Raw genomic sequence first — 18220 nt, 5'->3', positions numbered from 1 at the left:
TGTAGACCATCAGCTGTAAAAGTGAGATTATGCCTACTCTTTGTTTTCTCTCTTAGACAACATTTCCTAGTTCCTACCATTGTCCTCAGAGGACGTGACTTCTGTATTTTGCTTGCCTTCCCATTTGCCTAACTTTGGACACAGGTAATTTGTTACACATTTTAAGTGGCATCTATAATTCAGCCTAATATTCTGTCTGAGTACAATTGAGCCCAACAACGTTCCTACTTCCTCTGGTTGCGATCCCGTTCGTCTGTAAGTCAGCTTAAAATGGCTGCATCAGCTTTCAGCCGCTACATCACCGTGTTCATTTGCTGTATTTGGATTGATCATATACTTTGTCATGTAAGCTTTGAGACACTTTGCTACCAGGCACTAAGCTATCCGGACACTTTGAGAGTGCAAGGGCAAACAATTAATAATTAGGCTCAGGCAACAGGCATAAACCAGAGTTGTCTTGGGTGGGGATGTATGGTCACTGTAATTATATTAACTTGAACTGAAGCCTAAGGTCTAGGGCTTTGGTTTTTTTTTTTTTTTTTTTTTTCCTGCTAATAATGCTTTGGCTCCCTTCTATCATGCACTTAAGCAGTTGAAGGTTTTTGAACATAAATGCAAAACTTTATACTTAGGCTTGTTTACAGTTTAATTGTGTTGATGTTTGCCCTTGTAGAGATGATAAAATCTAGATTTTTATCTGTCAAATTAGCTATTGCTTCCCAATCTGCATCATCTGAAAATCTGATAAACTTTCCTGTATATTCTTCCCAGCCATTGGTAATGACAAAGGTGCCTTCCTCACGCCTGTAGCATCAATCCACCTCAACCTCAGGTAGCTATCAGGCTCCAGCCCTAAACTGAGAGCCAAGATCTTAGCTGTTCTCTTCTCAGGTATTTGCATGTTAATACGAGACAAAAAAGACTGTTAAACCTTTCAGAACAGAAAGAATAGATTCTAATGGTTGTTTCTCTGGTATCTTGGCAGGAGTTTCCTTCTGCAGATTCTGAGCATTTTCCATATACCAGATAATAGGCACTGAATGTGGTTAGATGCAAACATAGTAACTAATACAGGATAGGTGCTCTAGTAAAGGCAGAGGTTACGCAGAGTGGAGGTAAAAAAGAGGTAGACAGGGACATCTGCCTGTTCTGTTGTAATTGCTTATATAAAAATTTAAAATGGCAATTAATAAAAGGATAGTTTTTGTGGATTTCAGAAGCCATTCATAGAGCAAAAAAACATTCCTTTGGTGGTCTCCTCTTCTCTTGACCACAGGATTTCTTTCTGTCTGTCTCTCTCCCTATTATATATACAATATATCCATTATAAGTACATTATATATCTATATAATGTAGATATTATACATTTGTATTAACTTATATAATATGTATACATGTAATTTGTATTTATAGAATGCATATAGATACAAATATAATGCATTTGTATATATATAATATATATATTTTTGAATTTTCAGTTGTTAACTCTAACTTGTGCACATATGTACTCCTTTAGAATATTGACTTTAAATACTTTTTGTTGCATCTGTCAGTGAGAAATACATTTTACATTGTAAGCCAGCACATACATGCGCACACACACACACACACACACACTCACACACACGTACACACACACACACACACAACAGAAACAAGTTCCTCAAAAGAATACTTGCTATTTACAGTGTCAGTGTCCTTCCCTTCCCTTCCCTTCCCTTCCCTTCCCTTCCCTTCCCTTCCCTTCCCTTCCCTTCCCTTCCCTTCCCTTCCCTTCCCTTCCCCTCCTCTTCCCTTCCCTTCCCTTCCCTTCCCTTCCCTTCCCTTCCCTTCCCTTCCCTTCCCTTCCCTTCCCTTCCCGTTCCCTTGCCTTCCTGTTCCCTTCCCTTCCCGTTCCCTTCCTGTTCGCTTCCTGTTCCATTCCATCTCACTTCATTCAAAAAGAGCTGATTGAAGCCATATAAATTGATTTCAAACCTGGTTTGCACAATTACAGTTTGTAAAACACTGTTGTAAACTTATTGTCCATTCTTTTCTCCTAAATTGTCTATAGAAGTAGATGCTTTTATCATGGTAGTAATCAATAGAAAGTTGGTCTCACTTGGGCATAAATCAGCAATGATAATGATGACTAGGACTCCATCTGTTTGTTCATATGGACAAATCACTGCCCACAAAAGACCTAGTACAATGAACTGATTTTGTTTTAGGTTTTTCCATATGAGAATAGCAGTTAATTCAGTACCTAGACAACAAAGAGCAAGCAAATTCTTTCATCTTTTTTTAAAATAAATTTTTTGGTACTTCTAGAAGTTCAGTATCTCTTGGAATATGGAACCAGGGAAAGCTAGACTATCATATTTTGTGTTTGGAGAAATACAGAGTGCCTTCTGTTACATTGTGGTGGGCTTTGGAGACAGATTGGTGTGGATTAAGTCTAAAAACTAGTTTTGAGACTTGAGGATAGATACCTAAAATGTGCCAAGTTTTTCCTCATTCATAAAACTAAGGTTTACCTCAAAAGGTTTTTAGGAGAATTAGGGGCGCCTGGGTGGTTCAGTCAGTTAAGCATCTGACTCTTGATTTTGGCTCAGGGCCTGATCTCATGGTGGTGAGATGAGCCCCGCGAAGGGCTCTGTGCTGACAGTGCGGAACCTGCTCCGGATTCACTCTCTGCCCCTCCCACGCTTGCATGTGCACGCAGGGGTGCTCTCTCTCTCTCTCTCTCTCTCGAAATAAATAAATAAATCTTATGATTATTTTTTTTTAAGTTTATTTATTTTGAGAGAGAGAGAGAGAGAGCAGGGGCAGAGAGAGAGAGAGAGATGGAGAGAGAGACTCTCAAGCAGGCTCCTCACTGTCAACGCAGAGCCCCATGTGGGGCTCGACCCCATGAACCATGAGATCATGACCTGAGCCTAAATCAAGAGTCAGGTGCTTAACCGACTGAGCCACCCAAGCGTCCCTACAGGCGTGAGGAAGTCACCTTTGTCATTACCAATGGCTGGGAAGAATATACAAGAAGGTTTATCAGATTTTCAGATGATGCAGATTGGGAAGCAATAGCTAATTAGGAGAATTAGGAGAATTAAATGAGGAAACGTATGAGATAACCTCTGATATATAAGAGGTACTATAGAAATATACACATAAATCAGAATACAAATAAACATATAAAACTTTATATATAAAACTATTGTATATAACTATTTGTATTCTATTTGCATATACATATACACACATTTATGTATGTATAAATTCACTTCTGTTTTTTTTCAGACTTAATATTCGTGTAATTGGGTTCATAAACTTGCATTTAGATTTCTGAGTCAGTCTGTTTTTGACAGTCTTGATTATCAGTGTTAATATGACACTTTGAGAATGGGATAATTGATTTAAAATTAAACATTATGATTTTCTGATAGAAATTCCACTTATTTGTAGTATAATGGTTTACTTAGTGTTAAAATTTAAGCCTTGACTAGAACGAAAATCAGCATTGATGCATTTGAATTTTATTTTTTCCCCACTCCAAATGAAGCAACATAGCAGTTTCATTTGTTTTTGTGTATTTACCCATTAATGTATGAATCAAGTGATTAATGTTTTTGAGGCTAACATTCCTATTGATGTTTTAACAATTATTTAATTACATATGCCTAGATGGCATATTTCCATGTTCATTAGTTTCTTTTGAAGTGTTACAACTGTTGTAAACATACTTATATATCTTCATAACATTTCTCTAGACATTGTATTATGTTGTAAGACTGCGGTAAGAAGGAGAATGAGACACATCTCAATCTCTGACCACTGCACATACTTGCTAAATACATTAATAAATGCTTTAACAAGTCAACGTTTAATTGGCTGGAATCACATCTATTGTGAAGAAGTACTCTTAGCATTTGGTAATGAGAATGGAATTTTTTGAGGACATTGTATGTAATAATTAAACCAAAGATGAGCTAGAGATGTCAGATGGATTCTGTCTTCACATATTTAGGGCTATTGTGTTGAAGCCATATTAGATTTGTTCTTTTTCTTTTTAAAATTTTTTAACGTTTATTCATTTTTGAGAGACAGAGAGAGACAGAGCACGAGTGGGGGAGGGGCAGAGAGAGAGAGGGAGACACAGAATCCGAAACAGGCTCCAGGCTCTGAGCTGTCAGCACAGAGCCTGATGCAGGGCTCAAACTCACGAACCGCGAGATCATGACCTGAGCTGAAGTCGGATGCTTGCCAGACTGAGCCACCCAGGCGCCCCAGATTAGATTTGTTCTAATTGGCCTCGAAGTGTATGTGTACAATTATAACAGCTTTTCAAGTGAGACAAATTTTGCCTCTGTGTGACAAACCTGCTACCGAATGGTGTCATCACACGATGAGACAGACATTGAATTGGGTTCAGATGATCTCCAAATTCCAGCTTGATTCCTTACCAACTTTGTAGTCTTAAGACAAATCTTAGGATGTGCGTTCAACCACACATAGGATGCTTGGATGCCTTCCCTGGTGACTGTTTGGCCTCTTGGTGGTAGGGATGGTGAGACCACACTTGGTTTGCTCATTACAGTTTGCTCAGTTTCCCTCTCTGGGATTGGGGAGAAACAATCCAGGTTAACTCTCAGTGTCTCAAATAATCTTTACCACCGATGTTTAGGACTCTGTATAGTGTACAAAGTGTGGGCGAACTTGTTCACATTTATAATTTATTTTGATCTAGAGATTTTATCATGAATGACCTAGGTAACTCACTCTGAGTTTTTGCTTCTTTATCTGAGAGAAGGAAAAGGTCAGATTTTATCTGAAGCCCCTTGGAGTACTGACATTTCAGCAGTGTACAAGCCTTCAACTTCAAAAGGCTGTTTCTCTCCCTCTTCAATAGTAAAATAGCTGACTTTTGCCTAGAGGAAGTTATTCTGCATTTTCATGGTTGTCCATCCAGGTATTGTGATAAACTTTAATGTTTGCTAACACCTCTAATAAATTTTCTCTGGCCTTCCTAACATTCTAGAGTATACTTTCTCTCTTACATACCTTCTCTACACTTGGGTTAGGCCATGATCAAGGGAGGTAGATGCTTGGTTTGAAATTTCCACTCCTAAGCAAAACAAAACAACACTCCTTTTAAAAACACACTCTAAGCATAATTTTGTACAAACACTGTATTTCAGGATACTTTCTAAGAGAAACTGAAAGACAAAAGAAAGCTATAGTTACATTTTCAGCTAATGAATATGTACCTGTCTTCCGATCAACTCTGAATTCTAATTACTAGCGTCCAATGGCCCCTTGTGTGCCTCTCCTGTACCCTAGGGAGAGTTTTCTTACTACTTTCCATTTTATCATTGGGAAGGTCCCATAATATTCATTGCACTCTGTTGCATCCTGTTTATATCATAAAGAGAAAAAGGAAAACTCTAGAGCCCTCCCTCCCCACCTTTCTCCACGTGGAAATAATAAACCCCTTGGCAACCATGTTCCCTGTAATCAGTATGAGGTAATTTTACAAGCTGCCATGAAAGAGCCATTTGTTGAATGCCTGCTTTGTGATAGGCATTTGCTGATGGTTTAATATGTCTTGCGTCATTTAAATCTTACAACATGTTTCAGAGGGAAGAGAAATGAAACAAAGTTTTCTTTTCACTATTACCAAAGGAAGTTGCTGGCCATTACATAACTTAAACTTTGCCTTTAGTAGCCCCAAATGGAGTACTATGGATAGTTTCTGGCGGGTGCAGAAACTGCCTTAGGTACCAATATCTTAGAAAGTGCTTTTACAGATACAAAGCAAAACATTTCAAAGCTATTTAGATAGGTGTTGTAAGTGGAGGTTTAGACCGTTTTCCTGCAAGATTTACGTGGAATCGTGTGGGAAAGTTACTTTTTTGGTATCCACGTTATGTGCTCCATGCTTTGAATGGCTTCCATATTTTGTAGTGGAGAAACCGCTAGAATTTATAAGCATCCTAATGCTGCCAGATCTTTCAGTTTAAAGCAAACACTTCCGGGGTGTTTAATTTCCTTCTTCCAGAGTTGTAAAAAAAAAAAGTTCTAATTCTAAGGCATTGTCCTTATAATATTGCTTAACTGAATATATCATGATTTGTTGGATTACTAACATTTCCTGAACTCTATAATTTTGCAAAATTATTGGCCTTAGGTCTTCAGGTTAAGCTTTTTAAAAAACTTAACTCAGATGACTTCCTTTTATTTGTGCTTTTGGTGTTTGCTCCATGAGGCAAAACTTTCCCTTTTAAAAATTATTCCTTGAGTCTCGAAATGCTGAAGTGAATGTTGTCAACTAATTCCCAAACGACACTGAGCCACTTTTTAATTGGAAAACCCCCAGAAAACTTTTTCTTATGTATGTTTGAATTTAGAGAATGAGCAGACCAAGGAATACTAGAGGGCAGGGTGTGGAGGGGGCAGATGAGAGAGGGCGGCTCTGAAATAGCGGGATTCCTATCCTGGAGGAGGAAGAGTGTGGGAGGTCTGTTCAAAGGCTCTGCCCTTGCTGGTGGTAGGGCTTATACCTGCACACGCTAAGAGGCATTGCATGGTAATACAGGTTGCCTCCTCTGCTCACTGCCGTCCTATTTCAGGGAGTTCAAGAATTTTATACAATTACACACTGTGGCAGCTCTTAAACCACAGGTGCATACACTTGTGAGTTGAGCATTTCTGGTTTGTGTTCAGGTTTAGTCCGAGACCTGTACTTCTTGTTGCTCTTTGCTGGGAGCTCTGTGAGGGTTTAGTCATCTCTTAATCTCGGTGAAGCTGTTGCTGAATGAATGAAGCAATGAAGCAATATTAATAATAATATCTTACATTTATAAGAAGGCTTTAAAATTCACAGAGTGCTTTCACACGGATTTTCTTTCTGTGACTCTCAGCAGTCTTGTGAATTAGGTGTGGCACATATCATTAACACTTTTATTATGCAATCAATTTAGAATCGGACAAAATATGTGACTAGCCCAAGACCAGTAGATTTTTTATGTTTCCTAAAAGAGGAAGAGAGAATTAAACACACACACACACACACACCCATCACGATCACTATCACCACCATCAACAAGAAAAGCATTTGTACAGAAGTCTGTGTATGCCCTACATTCTTTCCCATCAACCAAAATAGTCCTGAGATACTGGTTCCCACACAGAAACAGATTGGTTATTTATTTACTGTAGTATGAAATGAGATGTGATCCGTGGGAGGCTGCTGAGGATGACCATGGAACCAAAGCTCTGAAAGAGGAAAGAGCTTTGGAAATCAGAGCATTTGAAGCTGCATCTCAGACACAGTGGGTGGCAGCTCGTTCATCTGGCCACCTTCACTTTCTCTCCTTCTCACCTCTCCCCACCCCACATCTCGGGTGATTAAGCTTGTTGCTTCTGCTGCTTTCTCTGAAAGCTGTGGCTATCCCCCAGCTACCATGCAGCCCAAATTCAGAGCGCTGGCAGGGAGCTTTCTGCTGGTCTCCTCGCCTCTTGTTCACATCATCTTTCACATGCTGTAAGAGCTTAAAATCCTGTAAGAGTTTGACATTTTCCGGGGGATAAAGTCCATTCTCCTAATCCAGCACGTAGGACTCCACAGACCATGACTTCCCCAAACGCTCCATTCTCATTTCACACCCTGGGCTGTGGTTTTCCTGTATACTTAGCAGGTCCTTTGGCGCTCTCCTTCTCTGTCTTTGTACTGGCAGTTGGCTCTGTTTGGCATGCCCCCCACACCCGTGCACTTGAGCCCCCTTGCCGCTGTGCTGAATTGGTGTTGGTTCTTTCAACCGTGCCTTGCATCTTCTCCTTTGGGTGGACTATCCTGACCTCCTTGGTGAGGTTGGCCACGTGCAACTTTGTGCCTCATGGTGCCTTCTCTTGAGCTCCACTGTGAAACTTCCAACACATGGTAGATGCCTGTCTCATCCACGAGACTGTGAATGTTTGGGGACAGGACCTGATTCTTAGCACCTAGCAACACAGGCAGACCAGTAAACATGGTTTGGCTGAATGTTTGGCTTCGTTTCACAATAACATCAGCCACAACAATCAGGACCACGGCACACATGGTCTGTTTGCTAGTTACCCAAAGATACCGCTAATTAGGAATGCTACTGAAGTGATCTAGAATTTAGTGAAAATATTTTTTCACTCAGAGGACCATTTCCTAATGAACTTCATTAGGAATCTGAAGTAATGGGGAGGAACATAATTTTTCTCTTTTCATGCATGGGTGGAATCAGAAGTATAGACTGCAGACTATGGAGTCAGTTCCACTTGAATATGGATTTGTGTTTTTGCTGCACTAAAACAATGTAGAATTCAGTCACTTGCCTACTACAGGATAGTCCGAATAGTCTGCTGCATTAAATTGGGAACATTGTTTTGGTGGTAACCGTGAACAGCTTCCATACTGGTGCTTGAAAAAAATTGTATATTCTCTTTGTAGTTACTAATATGTGGAGAATATATTTTTAGGGCTTATAAAATATGTTGCCAAGGGAAACAGTTTTCAGGTCTAGTTATTTGGTGTTCATACACATGTACCAAGTGGTAATATCTGTATCATACTGTAATTGATGGTCTCTCAGCCTACTTTTAGTGGTGCCTTTTAGAAGGTGTCTGTTTCCTGTTATGTATAAGATATTTACTCATCCACATCAGTAACTTTTACACCAGAAAATTAACAATTAGTTTTCTGTAGCCTGTTTGTATATGGAAGGTGAGGACAATCAGTAGAATTTGTGTTTATGATTATAAGCTATAGAAAAAGTCATTATGTTTTAATGTTCATTTATTTATTTTGAGAGACAGAGAGAGAGAGAGAGAGAGAGAGAGAGAGAGAGAATCCCAAGCAGCCCCACTTTCAGTATGGAGCCTGATGTGGGACTCTATCCCACAAACCTTTGTGAGATCATGACCTGAGCCGAAATCAGGAGTTGGATGCTTAACCAACTGAACCACCCAGGCGCCCCTACAGTCATATTTCTTGATAATTTATGCCAGTAGAACTATAAGAGAGATTTGAAAAGAGATCAAGTCCATTATTTAATTTTATAATTATTTTATTTTATTTTATTTTTTTAAATATATGAAATTTATTGTTAAATTGGTTTCCATACAACACCCAGTGCTCATCCCAAAAGGTGCCCTCCTCAATACCCATCACCCACCCTCCCCTCCCTCCCACCCCCCATCAGCCCTCAGTTTGTTCTTAGTTTTTAAGAGTCTCTTATGCTTTGGCTCTCTCCCACTCTTACCTCTTTTTTTTTTTTCCTTCCCCTCCCCCATGGGTTCCTGTTAAGTTTCTCAGGATCCACATAAGAGTGAACACATATGGTATCTGTCTTTCTCTGTATGGCCAATTTTATAATTATTTTAATAGAGAATAATAGAATGAGTATATATATAGTCAAGAATGTAGCTAAAGTAGGTATTTGAGTTGACAGAATTTTATTTTTGTGATACATATTTAAAAAATGAGAGTGACCTTAAATATTAACACATCAACCAAAATAAAGTACATTTATCATATTGAGTTAATACAATTTTTTGTGAAAAAAATGAAGGTAATGTTTGGATTTTCTGTATCACTACGCCTTTATCATAGAATATTGGGAGTTGATCTTTATTGTAGATTGTAGTCCATTTCACAAACATACAAAATCATTAGTGATGGAAGAATGGTTTACTCAAATTTCCAATTTCCTCATTAAAAAGAAAAAAATATGTTTAGCTTTTTGGCTCCGAGATGTCACCAGCTATATTATTCCACTATGATTTCCTATCTTGATATTTAGTAGTCGAGTTAGAACTATAATCCTGGTTTAGTTTTTTTGTTTGTTTGTTTGTTTTTGCTTTGTTTTTCCCTTATAACACACTGCGTCTCAGAGTTCCATGCCATGTTCACCCCAGGTATGTGGAAACTTGGGGAATGGATGACTGAAATGGGTTTTGTTGTTATTGATTGTTTCTACTTCTTGCATCACTTTGGCTGTCAAAGATACATACCATGAATGAATAATTAATGGTGCAAGGTCAGGTAAGGCAGGGAAAATCACTAATCTCATCCTCTTCACTTTCTAACACCAGGTACCCCATTATAATTAAGAAGTATCTTATAATGTAATGATTACATTAACTTGGTTTTTAAATAAATCACGCTAGCTATGGTGCCTTTAAAAAAACCAAAACTAATGAAGAAGAAGGTATTTTAACAGTCTAAATAATTATTTAGAAAGAATGTTATAGGGGGAGTTTGAGTTGATTGGGAGATAGGCTTAATCTTTCTACTCAGGGATTGCAAGATTCCAATGCTAGGCTCAAAGGAAAATCTAAGAAATGCTGGTTGCCTTAGTTACAGTGTTTTTGTTTGTTGCTTTGTCATAGACTGCCTCTTTAAGGTGTGCCCTATGAACCGATATTCTGCCCAGAAACAATATTGGAAAGCTAAGCAAGCCAAACAGGGGAACCACACAGAGGCAGCCTTGCTGAAGAAATTACAGGTAAGGGCCAGGTTGCCATTTGTCTAGCTGAGTCTAGACCAAGAACAGCAATAACAAGTGATCTGTTTTGTATCTTAGTGATTTCACTTAATGCACAGAGATTTTAGAATAGAGGTAGCAGCACACTGAAAGTGGAAGAGACTTAAGTTATAGGGTGTGACCACTGATTTCCTGGCATGTAGCTAATATATTCCTGCTATTTTTTAGGGTGTGCCAGACTAATTCAAAGATTCACATCAAACTGGAAACCATTCAGAATCTCTGTAGGAGTATCAGATCCAGTTATATTTTACTTGGCATCGTACCTAATTTTTTTTCCTGAAAGACTAGAAAAAGGACTGAAAGTCTGTTGCTTCTGGTTTGGGCTGAATGTAAATTTGATAGAACTTAAATTGTGTGTTATTAAAATTCCTGTTACTTTTGAAATTGAAACTATTTTGAGACTTTTGAAATTCACCTACTGTTTCTATATTCTGTTTGGTTTGTCTAACAATATTCCTTCTGAAGCTAACTGTAGAAGACCAAAGAGCCTGGTACTTTTCTGAAATTTCCAACATAGAAGCATCCCAAGATATTTTTGGCCACATTTCAGCATTACCATGAGAGAATGATCATACTATATTATAATCATTTAATTGTTGGTTCCCTGCCCCCAGCACTAAGAGTAGAGCAATCAGCCTAATTCATTCATGGTTATAGTCTTTGTTCCTAAAATGACCCTTGTTTCTTTGTCAACTATTGTACTCTGTTTACTATGTTTCCATGATGAATATTTGCTAACCGTTTTCCAGCATGCTGCAGAACTGGAACAAAAACAAAATGAATCAGAGAATAAGAAGCTGTTGGGAGAAATTGTGAAATACAGTAATGTTATACAAGTAAGTCTATTTACTTTCTTTAAAAAAAAGGTGAATATTTTATGGGCAATTTGTGTCTGTTAGAAATGCCAAGCTGCATTAAAATTTGGGGATACAACAATTTGTTCTTTGATGGGAATTATGGATATTGTGTGATATTTTCAGCTGATGTTCAGCATAGTATTCTGTATGTTCGCAGATAAGTCTGGTGAGCATACACATAGGAAGTGTACTTATCTAGGTGTAGGTACAGGGTATTCCACCAACAGGAGGAAGACAGGGAAACATACTTTCTAAAGGTCTATAGTAAAACCCTCCTTTAGAATTAGTGGGACTAACATGTGACATATGAAGCTTTATCTTTGCATTTGGTAGAGAGAGGAGTGTTCATGTTGTACTTTCAGATGGGAATTGTCTTTGAGTTGTTATTAAAAGATTTATTTCTTTTTTTTTAATTTTTTTTAACTTTTTTTTTTTATTTATTTTTGAGACAAAGAGCGACAGAGCATGAACGGGGGAGGGTCACAGAGAGAGGGAGACACAGAATCTGAAACTGGCTCCAGGCTCTGAGTGGTCAGCACAGAGCCCGACGCAGGGCTCGAACCCACGGACCGTGAGATCATGACCTGAGCCGAAGTCGGACGCTCAACTGACCGAGCCACCCGGGCGCCCCTAAAAGATTTATTTCAATGAGTTGCACCACTGATTTATCTCAGCTGCATTTCTCTCCTGTGCTTCACTTAGATCTTTCAGCTCTTTACTTGGCTATTTGTTAATATGCCCCACCTTGTTCCAAAAAGAATGGAAGGCATTTTTTAAAATACATACCACGTACACTAAAATGGAATAAATAAGGCGACTGGGTCAAAGGGAAGATAGTGCTTATATGAATAAGGTGACGTCAGGGGGAGGCATGTTTATAAATACCATGTTTTGAAGGCTGGACACCTTTGGCTAGAAGCCTTTTTGTTGCTGACCTTGCTGTATGGAAAGCATAATATATTATAGCCCTCACATAGGAAGTCCTTACCATAGAATTAAGTCCAGGTTCTAGAAGCACACATGTTCCCAGGAAGAAGACCAGAGAAGTATTCCTCCAATGAGCCCTCATAAAGAGGACACTGTTTCATATAGTAAGCGCTAGCCTTAACAACTTATTACAGAAAACACTACAATGAGGTGTTTCATAGAGCTGTTTTAAAAAATAATATCGCCTGATGTTTTGTATTTGGCCAATGGCAAAATACCAGTGTTCAGGACTGTCCAAGCGGCCCTCTGCTGGGACAAGATGAGAGTGCCTGAATCTGCAGCTCCCCTAATGTAGGACTTTATCTAATGAACGATGATACAATACCTGTGGCATGGGTGGGTTGCATGTCCCTTGAGAAATCCTCCCTAAATAGAGTTTTTCTTAACCAAGTTTTGATCAGAATTAAGTGCCAGCAAGTTGTTTCTTGTCAAGAACCTGAAGTGCAAATGTTAGCATTACCAGCTAGGGGCCAAGCTATGTGCTCTAAAAAGGTGGATTCCAAAGGAGTGGGGCTGGACCATGAGGGTTTCATCAGTTCATGAGATAATTTCTTTCTTATATTGTGGATATTAAAATGACCATTCTGTTTTGGAATGATTGTAATAATAGACAGGAAGGTTGTTTGTTTTAGCTTTCCTACTCAGTAGAATTCGGTCTTGGAGAGGTTTTGCAAATGGCACCCAAAAAGTCTGAGAAATGGCACATCCATGCTCATCTGAGAAGGGAGTAGGATCAGTGAGCAGGGATTATTGAGGATGCAAAGCCTGCCTGTTCACACAGGAAGAAGTAGGGCTGTCCTTGGCAGGGATGGTTAATAACACTAAGTGGTTTGGTGCATTATTTTAGTTTCTTGGTTATTTTTTTCGTGTATTCTGTTGTGTCTGTGCAAGAATTGAAAAAATGTTTGGAATTTCCTGGTCTCCTTTGGGACGCTTGGTTTTATCCTATTATTTATCAGTAGATAAAAATGGTTCAGGGGTATCCTCTGGTTTGATTTCTCCATGTGCCCAGTTCATAGGGGGCGGGGGGGTGGAGGTGAAGAGGAACCCGAAGAAAGTCAGCTTGGAAATTCGATGGTGAGTGTGAAGTTTAAAAAGACCTCTTTTGTTTGACATGCACCCCAAGTGGTGTTATGTGGGCTCAAGATATAGGTACAAACATACACATGTAATTAACAGAGGACATCAAAGAATAAAGGTGATAATGTCTTTTTCCCTACAGCTGCTACATATAAAAAGCAACAAATATCTGACTGTCAACAAGAGATTACCTGCTTTATTGGAGAAGAACGCCATGCGTGTGTCCTTGGATGCTGCTGGAAATGAAGGGTCTTGGTTTTATATTCATCCCTTCTGGAAGCTGAGAAGTGAGGGTGACAATGTATGTAAAAATAAAATTAAGAGAGAAACAGTATGTTCATAAAGACAATAATTCTTAATAAGTGAAAGAATCCAGGTAGCACAAAGAAATGATACGTAGTTTTCAATCGACACGTTATTTTTATGGTTGTACGTTTAATAGGTTAAAAGTATTTATTTACAGTGCAAATTATGCTTGGGAATCATGCAAAGACAAAATTCAAATTAATTAAAAATCATCTTCCAGTTGGAATTCATGTGAAAGAATTTAAGTAATGTTAACATTGGCCGAACCTTTCAAAGGGTAGAGTTTGCTTCCTTTCTTAATCAGGAGGGAGCATGGTTGTAAGGAGAAAGCTATGCTTAGGAAATGTTGTTTATCCCTTTGAATTAATAGAGTAACAATGCATTATGCCAGTATTTCATTTATTGGCTCTATGGTCAGCTGTTTACAGTCTATACATCTTAAAGATGCATAATGTATGAGGAGCTATAGGTGGGCGCTTGTTGATGACAGTATTGAAAATACATTTTGGAATACATGTATGTCATATCATGTAGATTTTAGCAGCTGCTAAAGTATTTTCTGCTAGAAAATTTATAGAGTAGGGAAAATAAAAATTATGTGAAATGGTTCAATACATTGTTATTTATTTTCATTTGTAATAAATGAAGTAGCAAGTGACAGTCCCTAGCACATGGGGAATGCTCCATAAATGCTGAATAACTTTTTATGAATAGAATACTTTGCAAATATTGGGTCAGGTGATCAAGAAAATAGTTGCGATTTAAAAAAAATTAACATAAAATCCAAGCAATATAAAAATATAATTATTCTGATAGTTTTCTCAGTGCTTTGATTACATTTTAAATATGTTTTGGATATTTCTTGTCCTAGAAATGTCCTCTTTAATAGTGAATCTATTTTTTCTGGTGAATTTTGAAATATACATTCAATTCCACAGGATGCAAGCTTCATGGTTTAATTTGGTTAATAAATTATCTGATGATACCCTCTTTAGGTAAGGTTTGGGAGACGCATGGCATGCAGGAATGTAGTGCACTTTAAGTCTTGTGTTGGAGTCCTTAAAAAAATAAGTCCTACATGTTTATTTTTTGGCATCAAGTGATGTGTGCTGTGAGCATGTTATATATCTTAACTTCAGTAGGTAGTTAATTACAATCAACTCTCAATTATTTAGGGACTGACTATGTGGTTTATGAACAACCTATGTCTTTTGGTGCCCTTTCTTGTAATGCTTGCTTCCCTCTCTGGTCTCCCACTGAGTAGTGTCCCTGGCTGTAGATGGTCAGTGAAAATCAAACTGTGAAAAAAGCAAAACCTGAGCTCAAGTTCTGAGGGAATATGAGGAAATGATTGGATAAATTAGGGCCTTTAGATTCACTGTGGATTTTATTAATTCATTCTGTTTACTTATTCATTCTGTCTATTCCTCTCCTTGCTCCCAGATGCCTTTATAGGATCAACTGAGAGTTGAATGTAATGAACTATTTCAAATAATTAGTTGTCCTGGGGTGGGGGGAACCTACCACCCAAACACTCCATTTTGGTAAAATGGACAATGTAATTGTTAAGTGCAATATAGAAATCCTCCTTATATAGATGTGCTCCATAAAGCATGGCTAAAACAACCTTCCACATTGCTTTTTGCTGTAACAGCTCATTGTTTTTGCTCACCACTATGTAGCTATTGTGTGTGATTAAGGTTGCTGTGAAAACATAAGCACACCCATAGTCCTCTGTTTGCCACTTAAATGTATAGCAATGCTCATTTTCTTCCCCAGGAATAGGTGGCATTCCCTAGCAATAAGTATCGTTCTAAAATTCTAAAATGTAGGAAATACTATCTTGTCGTAGTAAGTGATTTAATTATTACTGATTTTTCTTAAAAGTATATTAAGCTAGGAAGAAATTGAAAGGCTCAAAGGACTTTTAAAATTATACTTTACCATTTAGCAATTAGTAAGTTGTGATTTAGGTTGTAAGTATCCAATAAGATGTTCGGTGACTGAAATGAAACTTAAGAACAAGGCTGATGAGGGGCGCCTGGGTGGCTCAGTTGTTTGAGCTTTTGATTTCAGCTCAGGTCATGATCTCACAGTTTGTAAGTTTGAGCCCCACATTGGGTTCACTGCTGCACTCTCTCTCTGTCTCTCTCTCTAAAAATTAAACAAACATTAAAAAAAGAAAAAATGAGGCTGATGATAGTCTGGGGAGAAAAATGCTCATATCCTCAAAAATGAGCGGTTTCTATCATTTAAGAACACTTATGCCATATCTTACAGAATTGTCAGTTGGATGGGTTTTGGGGAAAAAGAGATTCAAGGACCCCTCAACTTTCAGCTGTATAGAAGCTCTTCCTTGCTGTTGAATAGTTAGAAAGTCATTGGGGATAGCAGAGTATGTAAATATTTCATTTTCATTTATTTTCCCAAGATTCAGTGTTTGTTTTTTTAATTTTCAACTTTGATCTAAGAAGTTATTACTTCTTAACCTTGATGGTAGATTTTAAAAAGGAGAAAAGCCCAGATCTTCCTCCAGTCAAGAGAAAAATTCAACTCTTAGGGTAAGAGCCTCTTCAAATAGCAAGTAGATTTTGCTATTTTGCAAAACTAGGTCTCTTGGAATTCTAGCAAAGGTAGGACTAGATCCCTGGTGTTTTGGTTTTTATTGCAGTGTTCTTTTCACCAGGCCAGGTGCCACTTCAAAAGAAGGGTAGCTGCCAGTGGCACTGTATTGCTCTTTATTTGCAGTAAAATCTCAACTTGAATCTTACATGACTGTTGCTTAGAACCAACAGAAGTGCTTTTGAAATTGGAATTTTTAAAAGATGATTTTGTACTAGGGTGAGTGTGTCACGGCAGAAAATGATGGCAACCTCAAGTTCTGTATTAAATACATAGCATCTGGGAAGGCATCTGACCACATTGGTGGATCAGCCCCAAGTTCCATATTTACCACTTTATCCAGTTAGGTGTAAGTTCCCCAAGAACAGGGATTATTTCTCACATGTTTGTATTCTTTTTGGCACCCCTTACTGTTCTTTTTATTTCTTTTGATTAGTATCTTGTCCATTTCATTTTCAAGTTGTTGTTTTGTTTTGTTTTGTTTTTGTTTTGTTTCAGCTTGGCTACTCAAAGTCACCATTGTCAAGAACAAGACAGAGGACTTGGAAATCAGTGAATTAATGTTAGATTCTCTTTGTGAATACCATTCTTATGAAACCTTGGTGCTTGGAACATTTTGGCTATATGGCTGGTCTCTTAAAAATATACAGTATAAGAGGCGCCTGGGTGGCTTGGTTGGTTGGGCGTCTGACTTCGGCTCAGGTCATGATCTCACGGTCCTTGAGTTCGAGCCCCGCGTTGGGCTCTGTGCTGACAGCTCTGTGTCTCCCTCTCTCTCTGCTCCTCCCCAGTTCATGCTCTGTCTCTCTCTGTCTCAAAAATAAATAAAAGTTAAAAAAAATTAAAAAAAATATACAGTATAAGACTTTATGGGTGGTGTTTTGAAATAAATAGAACATATGGATTGACCCAAAGCTTACAGAAAAGTACACTAAAATAGTAAGACTTAGGTCAGTGGATATAGGTGCAAACAAAAATATTCTTTTAATTGAAAAGACACAGCTGAAATATATCATTATATTTAGTAGCTTATTGACTATATGATGCAGATGAGAATGACATTGTAAACCAAATCCAGTTGTTCCTTAAGAAATTGGAAGATCAGACACAGCACTGGCAAGATGTGTATTAAATCCCAGTATTCGTAGTATGGATGATGACGCGGACTTCTGTCCGGCTCTGAGAGTTAGAGCCACTTTGATGTCATGTGCAGTAAGAAGTGTGTGTGTGTGTGTGTGTGTGTGTGTGTGTGTGTGTGTGTGTGTGTGAGTTGTAGAAGGGGATGTTGGAAATATGTTTATGTCATGTTGGCTTTTGTATGTTTTTGTTTATTTAGTTTTTAAAACTGCTTACCAATTTTGGTTCATAGATAGAAAGCAATATAAAGATGTTTCACTTAAAGTCTCTTACCCTTTTTTCCATCTCCCCAGTTTTTGCCCCCTGCACCACAGTTAACCTCTGGAAAGATTTCTTATGCATGTACTTTTACTCCTTCCCTCTCCTTTTTTTTTTATTTTTTTATTTTTTTTATTTTTATTTTTTTGAGTTAGCATCTAGATCATTTTTTAATGATCTAGCCCCAACTTTATTTTTTTTTATATATGAAATTTATTGTCAAATTGGTTTCCATACAACACCCAGTGCTCATCCCAAAAGGTGCCCTCAATACCCATCACCCACCCTCTCCTCCCTCCCACCCCCCATCAACCCTCAGTTTGTTCTCAGTTTTTAACAGTCTCTTATGCTTTGGCTCTCTCCTACTCTAACCTCTTTTTTTTTTTTTTTTCCTTCCTCTCCCCCATGGGTTCCTGT

At 38.1% G+C, this 18220-nt stretch overlaps 1 protein-coding gene across 5 annotated transcripts in view; it reads left to right on the top strand.

Moving 5' to 3' along the window:
* The window catches only part of ITPR2 (inositol 1,4,5-trisphosphate receptor type 2), a 500503-nt gene that overhangs the window by 93126 nt on the left and 389157 nt on the right, over positions 1-18220 (top strand). For all 5 annotated transcript variants that reach the window (XM_047065390.1, XM_047065392.1, XM_047065391.1 and 2 more), the window contains exons 3-5: positions 10399-10514; positions 11306-11392; positions 13623-13781. In XM_047065390.1, coding sequence (XP_046921346.1) covers positions 10399-10514; positions 11306-11392; positions 13623-13781 — 362 coding nt within the window. The remainder of the gene's footprint in view (positions 1-10398; positions 10515-11305; positions 11393-13622; positions 13782-18220) is intronic.

Source organism: Lynx rufus, unplaced genomic scaffold (assembly GCF_022079265.1).
Source record: "Lynx rufus isolate CCGP_SWC_20201006 ecotype Redwood Valley unplaced genomic scaffold, mLynRuf1.p SCAF_7, whole genome shotgun sequence".
In the NCBI taxonomy this organism is placed as follows: domain Eukaryota; kingdom Metazoa; phylum Chordata; class Mammalia; order Carnivora; family Felidae; genus Lynx; species Lynx rufus.
This window is presented reverse-complemented; position numbering and strand designations above follow the sequence as displayed.